At 37.3% G+C, this 12,195-nt stretch overlaps 1 protein-coding gene across 9 annotated transcripts in view; it reads right to left on the bottom strand.

The window, feature by feature from the left end:
• The window catches only part of PRUNE2 (prune homolog 2 with BCH domain), a 183,168-nt gene that overhangs the window by 127,146 nt on the left and 43,827 nt on the right, over positions 1-12,195 (bottom strand). For all 9 annotated transcript variants that reach the window (XM_038402478.2, XM_038402481.2, XM_038402485.2 and 6 more), the window contains exon 5: positions 2,711-2,863. In XM_038402478.2, coding sequence (XP_038258406.1) covers positions 2,711-2,863 — 153 coding nt within the window. The remainder of the gene's footprint in view (positions 1-2,710; positions 2,864-12,195) is intronic.

The raw sequence follows: 12,195 nt of genomic DNA, 5'->3' as shown, positions 1-12,195 counted from the left end.
ATAATGCATGATGCATAGGAACATGGTCAATTGTTCCTACCGATAATGCAGATAATATAGCCAAATAACCACTCATGGCTGAAACGGCCATATAAATCATAACTACCCATCAACGAATTCAGTAGGTAGATTCTCTTCAATCAGCAATCTATTGACAAGATGAACTGGCAGTTTCTCATGTATATTCAAAATCTTTGATATTTTCATTTCAAAAATTACTATATATAGACAGTAGAGTCTTTAATAAGCAGAGTAGCTATTCTCTTCAATGTGCCCAAAATAACCAGTACACCTATGGATTCAGGTTTGTAAATGAGCACTGCTTCTTAAATGAAAACTGGAACTGCTATTTTGTTGAATTGTTCCACTTCTGCCTAACAAACTAGATACATAAAGGCAAACTGTTCATCTGACTTGCAAAGGACCTCAGAAACACATCCCCACCTACCTGTACATTGAGCACACAAACATATGCAATGCTAACTATGTAATCTGTAATAAAATCATAAACAATATTGATAAAACACAGAACAATGTAGCTAGTATGCTACTCCCTGTTTAGGGGCACTTGAAATTATGAGGCATCAATGGCCATACTAAAGCTGCTTCCAAGAGTAGTAGCAAAGTGGCTAATTTTTTTTTTTTAAACAGTGTAGTTTCATTAACAGCCAACTATGGTCTTATCTCTGTGCATGAAACTCCATGGATCCCAATCCTAAAAAGATACATAGGCAGACTTCACTTGATGCATTGTTAGTAATCCTGTTAGGTAAAATTCTGGCCTTATTGAAGTCAATGAGAGTTTTGCCACTGACTTCCATACACTGAAGTCAATAGGCCTACACACAGTGAGCAAAGTTAAGCACGTTTATTAGTCTTTGTAGAATTGGGGTCACGAATGGCAAATGTGAATAGTGTTTGTGATCACAGGAAGTATGGCCTTTTAAATATATTTTGATATTTTCATTAATGATCTAAAAGAGGAGCTAAAGAGCACATTGGTCTAAACTGGCAACACCCATCAGGTACCTAAAGAGACCAGAAATATGAAAATAAATTTCAGTTTCTTTCAACTGTACAAACAGAAAACTAATACATTTGGGAGGAATACTCCAAAAAAATTTAACTCAATTGGAGGAAGATGTCCTAGGGAAGCAGTGATGATTAAAGGGATTTTGGGATAATAATGAAAAGCAAACTGGACATGCGTTTGTAATGTGACATGGCAGCAAAAAAAAGTCATTGACATTCTTAATGTGTATACAGAGGCTATACATGACAGAGCTGGGAAGCACTAGAATCATGTCAACTGCTTTATTCAAGCTGCAGAAACCACTGAAATCAAGCTATATTCACTTCTGTATTGCATCTATGAAGTGACAACGTTTCACTGAATTTTGTTCATATGCATGAACTCTTAATAGAAGCTTTTTGTATATGTCTTTTGTTTTGTATATTGCTTGACCTAGATTTTGGAGCACAGCGAATAACACAAAAGGAACAATGAGACTGATTCTGTCCTCAGTTATACCAGTTTCATTTCTATATAGCTACACTGATTTCAATTGCACTGCTACTGATTTAAACCAGTAGGTTTAGGAAAATCAGGCCCAACGTTCAGAAATTTTATCCCACTGCTGTTTACATTGTGTTTCAAGTTTGATACTGAATATTAGGGCAGATCACTTGAGCCAAGCCATGTGGTGGACATCACACATTCTTCTCCTTTGCCCCTGACTGGCTGATCCAAGCTTATGCAATCAGGGAGGTCAGCCAGCTCAGCTGGAGCCATTTTCACCTGGTTTCTCACAGGGAGGCTGCATTGAAGTTGCACTCTCTAATCCAGCTGGGAAGAGAATTTTTTCTCCCAGCCTCCATGTTTTTCTGGATTGTGGGACAACTTCTCTATTGACCTGGGCACATGGTAGGAACTGAGGGAAAGCACTGAAGGACTATCAGTGCTCAAGTGAATTAGTCTGTGTCTTCATTACAAAGTGGGTGGATTACCAAGCTGCCTGGAAGCAGCACTGAGAAGCACTAGCCTATACCCCAGCCAAGCTACCTAGCCCAGGTGCAAAGCACCTTCAAACCCAGATAGAGAATGTTTTTGGAGGCATGGAGTAAAAATGGTTCAGTCTCATTTGAGTGACAATGAAAAAGAAATATACTTTTCCATTATTAAAATAACTTCTTGCTATTGCAAGTTTTATTTAGGATTAAAGTCATTTCACCACCATAGAGCCCAAGAAACTGAGCTCTATGCAGGTGAAGTAGGTTCAGAAAGTAAAATCCACCCCCAAGATGGCATTGAGCTAACTATACTTGAATTAATGCTGAGCATCCTCCCTATGGCTGCAGCAGTGGCTATAGCCCACCATGTTGTATTGAGGCCCACTATTATATAATATATATATACACACACACACACACACACACACACACACACATATACACACACATACATATTAGACAATATTAATTATCTGGTTTAGAACCTCAGATAGCACGGATAGTCCACAGAAACAATTCTATGCTCCACCTTAAGTCAGTCATTTAACTTAAAAGTAACCATCATATGTTAATACAAATGAAGACATTTTTAATTTTTTATTTCAACTACTGTCATCTCACATAATGATCCATTCTGTCTAGATGTAGCCACACGACAAAAATGACAAGCTGCCTGAGGAATGGAAGTAAACTGCATTACCTTGAGCCTTAAACGGGGTCTCCTGGAAAACAGAGATAATGTCTTCTCGAGGAGGCAGCTCTGGAAATTTTTCTTCTAGAATTGACAGTATTTCTTCCTGTTGTTTTGTAATTCTTTCGGGCTCCATAGACATACATTTGAAGAGAATGCTTCCTGAAATGTGAAACAGCAAAGTCAACCCCTCCTGTACAACAGTGAAAAGGTATGAGAGAGAAACTACAATTCTTACTGTACCCATTTCCCCTTCCCCCTTTAAAGCCCTTTCCTCCTTTGGGCTTGTCTTCACTGTAGAGTTAACTCAAGTTATAACTCGAGTGCTCTCTGCACACACGGAGCCTTACCTGGCATGTATTGGTGCTTTTTTTAATTTGAGCTGGCTGGCTTGTCAGGGGATATAGATTTGTAGGTTACAGCTAGCCTTAGCATAACGCATCAGCTGCTAACAATCACCCCATAAAGTAATCCAGTCACTCTTGTGTAGCTCAAGTGTTATTTCCCCATGTGGCTACTCTCACTAGAGCTACACTTACTCAAGATGCATTAATCAAGATGCAGGGAAGATATAGCCTTCATATACTAGTTACAAGGACCAGTACGAACTGACATGCCAAATTCCCATTTTCTAAGCAGTCAAAATATCAAATTCTTTAAAAATCTACACTGGTAATTTGTTATTTTGATAAATTTAGCACAGTAGGAAAAGCTACTTTAATTTATCATATAATTTCTATTTCTATAGGGTTTTGTTATATTTAAACATAACGATCCCAAGCTTGCCCCAGGAAGCCAATGGCAACATTCCCATCGACTTCATGATAGGTCCCAAAAATTAGCATGATGTTTTTTGAAGTGAATGTCTCTTTAAGTACAAGTAATTGCTTTTCCCGGGAGCTACCTGTTTACAAATCCATCCTGACTGGTAGCTGATCTCACTCTTTTCACCCACACAGGATGTCAGTATCAATGGACATAGAGTGTGACTGCTAAAATACAGCCAGCAGAACCCTGAAATAAGTACACAAATACATACACAGTATCACCCACACCACAATTAAACAAATCTAGATTAAGCATTTTAAGCAAATGATTGATTTTATCATATTTATTGATTCCATTATTTCCATGCTGAGGATTTCTAATGGCCCTTCTTATTATCAATATAACACAAAACTCTTCCCATATACAGCACACAAGTAATAACTTCACAAAGTTTGAGGATAACCTTAAATTTATGATTTAAGTCAGTCACTAGTCATTCCAGTGTAATCGACTCTAGATAACTCCATGCCAATGTATTTATAAATGAAAGCACAGCACGTTCAGCCAAATATGACACATTAATTTCAAAATTAAAAAAGAGTCCATTAAATAATTGCAGCACAATTGACACTCTGTTGCAAGACCTAAATAGAGTTGTCGTCTTTTCAGAGGATTACATAGAGCATACCATCTTCCAGATTCCATCCTTGATGTGACAGATATTGCTGGCGGGGTAAGGTCATCCTTTAACTCCCAGAAGGCTTTGTTCCCATTTGCTAATATGCCCAAAGAAAACATTCATTACCAATTAATCATGCTAAATTCAGAATAATAAAATCTTATGCTTCAGCATTATTATTTATATTAAAGTAATTCATAGAGACCGCAACCAAGATCAGGGCCCATTATGCTAGGACAGGGATGGGCAAATTTTTTGGCCAAGAGCCACATTGGCATTGCGAAACTGTATGGACGGCCGGGTAGGGAACGCTGTGCAGGTTAACAAAGCAGGTTAGTGGCAGAGCTAGGAACTGAATCCAGGTCTCCTGACTCCCACTCCAATATCCTGTTCATTAGACCACAAGCATGTAAAATGAGTGGAACCCCTACCCTTTCAATGCAAAACACTGCATAGTTGGGTAAGTGCCTTATGGAGGGGGGTTCAGTTCCCTGAGAAGCAGCAAAGATTTTTCCAATCTAGCAGATACACTCCTCTCCTCAAGGACTATTTGCATGTCAAATTCTTTTAGATTTCAAATTCTGGTTGTTTATGGTATAGTCCTGGCAAAAAAAGTATAGTTTGAATGTTTTCAAACTGGAAAAGTGTGGGGGGGGTTTCCACCCTCTGATCACTGACAGGATTTTCCTCAAACTTTACAACCATCACCTTTGGAGATGAATGTTTTATCCTCAATAGTAACTTTCTTCAAAAAGTTATAAGTGCATAAAAGCAGGATGATCTGCTACTGGAAACAATTTTGCAACTTTAAGTATAGGCCTTACTAGCAGACAAATGCTGGTGTGGGAGTAGTACTCTGAAGTAGGGAGTGAATCTCTCTGAGGAACTGAGACTAGTTGACATATTAGTCCAAGGGATGAATTTGGTCTAACATGTTGATATGGAGACATACAACCTGAAAATACATAGAGCCATAACAATTATTGTAACATACCACTCCCTGGAGAGACTGTAGACACTTAATATTTATTGTAGGGTGAATCCAGGATGGAATTTCTTTCTTATTTCAGAATTTCCAGAATTTCTCTCTTATACCCTTAATTTTCTTGTTTATGTCAGTCTTATTTTAAATAGTATTCCTTTCTGTGTGGTAGTATTAAAAATCATAAAAGAAACAAGACTGTATCGAAAATATATACTGCGGACCACATTTTCAAAAGTTGCTAGTGATTTAGCAATCCCAATTTTTGAACACCTTGAGGGGTCTGATTTTCAGGTATGAAAAGTTGGGTATCCAAAAGCTGAAGCATCCATAATCTTTATTCATTTTTCAAAATGTAGGCCTGTATCTTTAGTGGTGGTTCAGTTGGTTGGGTTTTTTTTAATATAAGAGATGGAATAGTTACTATTGTATGTGTCTTCTGAACCATTAACCAATGGATTTAAAAAATAATATCTTAAGAAGCAGAGGAAATCAGAGCACAAAGTCCTGGAAAGTGGAATAAAGTAGCAGGTATTAAATATAAAAACCATACATGCTCATCAATTCAGAATTAAAGATGGCTAGAAGGTCAACCCAGATTTGTGTACCTAACTGTATAGAAAGAACTAAGATCAAGTAAATTATGCTTCAGTACAATTACAATAACATCATGTTACTAATTTTCTTTTAATATATCACAGTCTAATTACAATTGATTACAAATTGAGCAATAATTCACTATAGCTTTTCCCTGATCAATCCAGGTTTTCAATTAAGCTGTGAGATAAATGCAGAATTATGTAATTCTAAAAAAATGCTGAAGGCAAAGGCAATACAGAAACAGTAAAAGGAAAATAAAATTTGATTCTCACAATTTGAGCAAAATATTTTGTGTGTGTGTGTGTGTGTGTCTCACACAATAAATTTCTGTTTCTTTTACATGAATAGTGGAGTTCAGGTAAATGAAAATCTAGGGCCCAGATTTTCAAGATAATTAGATACCTAATGCCAATTGACATCAATGTGAGCTAGGGGCTTTTGAAGATCTGACCCCAAGACACTATGGCAGCTGGATTCTAAAATCTCACACCAGCCTTATACTAGCATAACTCACTTGACTTTAACTAAGTTACTCCTAATATGCACAGGTGTGAGGGAAAGAAGAATCAAGCCCCTTAGATCAGAACAAATATTCATAATAAAAATTCTTACCAGTGACAATTCCATTTTTCAGTTCAAGAACAGTTTTATTATAGAGCATTGTAAAAATGATTTTCTGAACATTCATGAAGCTAGTTTAAATTAATCTGCAAATCCTTATAAATATATTTTAAAACAGGAAGTTCTAATGTTTTTAAATGTTTTTACCTTTATGTCCCAAATCAAAAGAGCTTGAAGAATTGCTTGAAGATAACTCTATACTGCTATGTCCCTGTATCTGGTTTTCACTGGTATGATATGTTCTTGTGAATTTCCATTGGGAAAGCTCTCTTAGAATTTGATCAGACCCTCACTAGGATACAAACACGTGAGTTATTGCATATTTTAAAATCAGAGTTTGAACATGGGTGCAAGAAAGAGTGTAGATATGCATTTCACCTGGCTATTTGAAAGCAGCCTTGTACTCTTGATTGCTAGGTTCCTCTCAAGAGTTGCAACTTGACATATTCTGGTTGTGTGCAAAACTTTCTGATCGGAAACCCACTTTGGGTTTTAAGAGGAACAAGCATTTTCATCCCAACGTGAAATGTAGGCCTTATAGCATTAATGGAGTAATTAATCAAACAGGCACCCTATTTTAAAAGCTTTTTTGTCATAGGCATTCTATTGTTTAATGCTTCTGCTAAGAAAAAAGGAAGAGAGAGAAAGAGTCTTCTCAAACTAATATAGGAACATCTGCAATTCCCAATGTCAACACAGGGATGTATTCTTCCTTCAATGTATACGTTGTGCTTATTAGCATTAATGGGACATACACACAAAATCCCTGCATATTAGTGGGATATGGAGCCCTCAATTTCTTTATGGGGTTTAAGATCCCACATAGTTTAGAAAAACGAACTCAGAGTTTGTCCTAAGTAACACTGCCTCATCTCATTTCTCTTCATCCTAGGCATGCTTTCATTACCACTTTCCCAGACTGAGTCATGTCAGCAGTCCATTTAAGTCATGTACTCTTTTAAGTATCTGTTGTAAAGGAGATCCATCAGCTAAGAACACTGTGGCACTACACCCCATATTCTTCACAGAGATATTATGATGTGAATATGACATAACTAAAATGTGTTTTATGCAAGATGGGTCATGTGAGGTATCATTGGAAAGGTTATGATGTACTGACTCTGATTATCCTATTTGTATGCATGTATCATTTCTATATCTGAAGTTAGAAATATTGACTGTGTCTAAATTACTGAAGTGTTAGCACCTGGAGAATGCCCACCAGACAGAAGGCAATCAGCCTGGAAGGGCCATTACGAAGGACAATAAGACTTTAAAGATGCTAATTTCCCATCTTCCTGAGAAGCTTCCTGGGATGCTGCTTTGACACTGCAGGGTCAGGTGATTATGTCACCTGGTACTGGACCCCATCTTGGCCTGCTAGTATTTTTCCACAAAAGGCGTGGAGACCAAACTGGGAAACAAAGGATTCCTACCATATGTAAATCCTATTTAAGGCAGGGAAGCAAGAGTTAATCAGGGCTCCTTCTTCACTGAATCTCCACCCAGGATGACTGCTGAGAAGATCTAAGAAACAAGGACTGAGGGGGAAAGAAGAGCTGAGCCCGGACCAGAAAAAGTGTCTGGCCTGTTAAAGAAATGCCTAAAATAACATTTAGGGTGAGAAATTACTACTTGTAACCAGTTTCTTTAGTGTATTGACCTTAGTTTGTGTGTTTGTTTTATTTGCTCAGTAATCTGCTTTGAGCTGTTTGCTATCCCTTGTGATCACTTAAAATCTATCCTTTGTAGTTAATAAACTTGATTTGTTTTCTAAAACCCAGTTTGTGCAATTCATAATAGGAGGAGGGGGGCAAAAAGCTGTGCATATCTTCCTCCACATTGAGGGAGGGGGGCAATTTTCATGAGCTTACGCTGTACACATTTCTGGGCAGCGCAAGACAATATAAGTTTGGGTTTACCCTCCAGAGGTAGTGTGCGCTGGAGTACTGAGCAATCCCCGAGCTGAGTCTTCCCACGCAGAGCTGATCTCAATGTCTGTGTCTTTTACAACTGGGTGTGGCCCTACCTGTGTGTGTGTGTGCTCAAGGAGACTTGAGGGCCTGGCACTGCAGGACAGGGTGAGGCTGGTGGAATGGGTGGGGCCCAAGGGGCCCCAGTATATCACTTTCATTACCACTTTCTCAGACTGAGTCAGGTCAGCAGTCCATTTAGTCATGTACTCTTTTAAGTCTCTGTTGTAAAGGAGATCCATCAGCTAAGAACACCTCCTGCCAACAACTTGTTTTTACTGAGAGCTAGTGCAACTCCCATTGGATTCCTAAAAGGACTCCAGAAGCTCTCCTGTCCACTGACACACACAAACAAAAGAAAATACAATATATAATCCAAGAGTTGATATTACTTACCATGTGCATCACACTATGTTACGGGTTTTGGGGAAGGGGGGAGGAGAGAGGACAACGGAAAACATGCTATGCCGCTTTAAAAAAATGATGGGCATTTTATTCTTTTCTCAAAGCAGTTCAGAAGTACCACTTTTGCCAAAAGCAATTGCTCTGCATTAATATTAAACATGATCTAATGAAGGCAGAAGTTGTTTTGGGAAAAAATTAAAAACAGCAAGGGCATCTCCTGCATGATAAGTTTGGGCTGAAAAGAATAGTGCAGTGAAAATAGAGATGCCTCCTTTTTCACTTAGGTTTTGATCTTTAAGATGAAAAAGAACGGATGATAGGGAGTTGCGGAAAGAAGCAACATTTAATGAAAACTAGAGCAAAAAAGCAGCCCTCATTGATGATCAGCAATTTAAAAAAAAAAAGATTCCTAGCTGAAATGCTACACAATCTTGCTGGAAAAATAGTTGCTTTCTGAAAAATACTTTGTTTCCAGACACAGTAGGAAAAACTTCTTAGCAAGCCAAAAAATCATTGTTTGGTGAAGCTGAAAATGTTCCCCTTTCTCTCTCATATTATATGTATAATAAGAGATTCAATTCACTTGGACTTCATGACCATTTAAGAAAAGTGTGAATCATGCATCTGATAAATGCTGGCACCTTTCCCAAACTCCCAAAAAGGACCTTTAAAAAAAAAGTTACTGTTGTGAGTTGCTAAAATAACAAACTAATTTTGAAAGCCAAACGTACCAGCACTGCACTGAAAGATATTAATGCTTCCGTTCATATCCAGAAAAATCAAATTCAGTATCTATAAATATTGTTGTTCATCTTGGTAAAAAATTGCTAGTATTTACATGTTGCAATCAGCATCTTGTGGCATCCTTCAAGGCCTCATACAAATAAACAGAAGGAGGCATTTTCGAGAATGCACTGACTCAAGGTACCTGACAATCGGTTTTTTGAATCACTCCTTGCCAGCTGGCTCCAACAAAAAATGTGATGATTCAGCAATGTAATGGATCTTGCGTTTGGCAACAGTCCCCTAGTGAACATCTCTGGGGAAATAAAGTAATACAGGCCCAAGACTCTGGCAGATTTTATAATCGTTTGCTTCTGGCACAAATCCAGAGTCAGAACAAGCACTGACTTAAGGCAGATATGATTGTGCAGTACTTTGACTCTTGGAGCAGGTTCTGATTAAGGCCCAAGGGTAGAATTAACTTACAGTGTGTCTGAAGAAGAGACAAAGATATCAGGAAAGCATACAGTTTAAAAAGAGACCTTAAATAATAATACTGCCTACATTAATGAGGTTAAATTTTGCATGGATATGCCTTTTCTTCCCTTCTACCTTTTTTTCAATTCAAAAGCATGTCTAATTTGTTCAAACTTATAATAGTACACATCAGAGTATTTTTAAATACTTTCAGCTATTATTAAAATTAATAAATACTGTGAGCCAAAGTTTCAGAATTCCAAAGAAGTCTGTTGAGATGGCACCTAACGAAACTGTCACAGCTGGTGCAGCACAACTGAAAAGATATCTCTAAACCTAGGCATTTGAATCACATTACTAACATTGCAATATCACCCCCCATACATTCTAAAGACCTGAATCAGTGCTCATTAAAATAAATGTCAAAGCTCCAATAGACTTCAGTGCTGATTATCTCCGCTCAGCAATTTTATGAAATCAAATCCAAATTCATAGCGCTCTGACTTTCACGTTAGCTCTCCGAACCTAAACTCCAACAAAAATTGCTCCATGTAAATTATACAATTATTTTACGCTAGATAGTATAAAAAGGGAGGAATAGTTGTGTCGGTACTTCTATACTGGCTTTATGCCACTGGAATATCTCCTATGCCCTGGAGCAATCATGCTTGAGTGAGATACGTCAGCCTTACAGCATATATCCACTGGCGGTGCAGCACAAAACAGCCATTCTTCACCCCAGAATATGGTCCTTTGCTGGTAGCTACAAAGTCAGAATGGCCATGAAGAGCAAATCATTTTGGTATCTGTATATGAGTGGGAATTTTTCTGCATTTCCAGTACTGTAATTGGTTGCCTTGTTCTCTATGGCTGCTCCCAACAGTGATTTGAGATCCCAGAATTTAACAGTCCTCTTGCAAAAGGCAAGACTCTTATAAGAGTACAGCTGTATTTGTAGGATTTGGGTAAGTTGTAAGGACAGAATTTGGTCTACTATCTGTAAATATTTATGGTCTTAACAGCTTGGACAATGTATGAAAAATTAAAATTAAGAGATGTTGGTATTTACTGATTTTTCCTTAATTTGTAAATGTGGTTTCCTAACTACTAAAAACTTTTTAAAAATCACATCAGAGCTTATTATATTGTTTAATTCAGTACCTTACTATTTTCTATACCATTAGATAGCAACAGAACAACTAGATACCATGGTTGTTGAAGCTATATTAATATGATAGATAACTGTAATTCTACTAGGCATGGGACCAAGTCTGCAAACACTTACTACCAAATAATATTGTTTACAATCATGAATAATCCTCCTGATTTCAACAGAACTAATTATGGTGCTAAGCACTACACACATTAACAAGTATACGCAGGATTGGGCCCTTATGGTTGCATTAAAAGAAAAATCTTGCCTATGTTTAGTTTTTATAGCAAATATATTTAAAGTGTTTGAATAATAAGCTATAATTCTACCTCTAAATAATGAACTACATAAAGGCTTTATTATCAGTAATATCCTACTAGCTCCAGTCACTTTGCATTGTCACAGAGGCCTCTTGACATAAATCCCCCAAATGCCTTTTTTTTTTGGTTCTGTCACAAAGATAAATGATTATGCTTACTTGGTTAGTTGAGGGCACAGTTTCCCATAGAGCTATTCTACAGAGATCTGCAGACTGCGAAATATTTAATGGCAGCTTTACTGGGGACTATTAGTTATGAAACATGTACAGAGATTTGACCAAATTCTGTATTACTGGTAACACCCTTTCCTCATGAAAACATGAAAAAGCCTTATAAAAATACCAACTTTTGTAGTCTCTCAGTATAAATTCAATAGTTCAGATACCATGACGGAGGGCATGTTTTGAGGTACAGAACAGAACAGAGTAAAATAAACTCCTATCTTTTCTTATACGTAGGTGTATGCAAAAATTCAGCACTGGAGTTGCGACATTTTTCTAAGTTAATTTTTCAGAAAAGATAATTCAGCAACCATGAGTTCACAATTTAAACTGGTTATTTTTTAAAGTACGTTCTGAAGAGGGAATGATAAAAGTACATAACTAACTTATGGGCAACCATCAGTTCTTTTAGAGCTTCAGTTTTCTGTCTAACAGATATCACAAATTTAAATGCAGTGACACTGCAAAAACTGAAGATACTGGCAAATGTAACAAGCTAAAAAGAAAAACTGAGAAACATTTGTGACTATATTGAAGCCCCACTGCTTAATACTGTGGTGCACAAATGAGGC

The sequence above is a fragment of the Dermochelys coriacea genome, chromosome 5 (genome assembly GCF_009764565.3).
Source record: "Dermochelys coriacea isolate rDerCor1 chromosome 5, rDerCor1.pri.v4, whole genome shotgun sequence".
NCBI classification, from domain to species: Eukaryota; Metazoa; Chordata; order Testudines; family Dermochelyidae; genus Dermochelys; species Dermochelys coriacea.
This window is presented reverse-complemented; position numbering and strand designations above follow the sequence as displayed.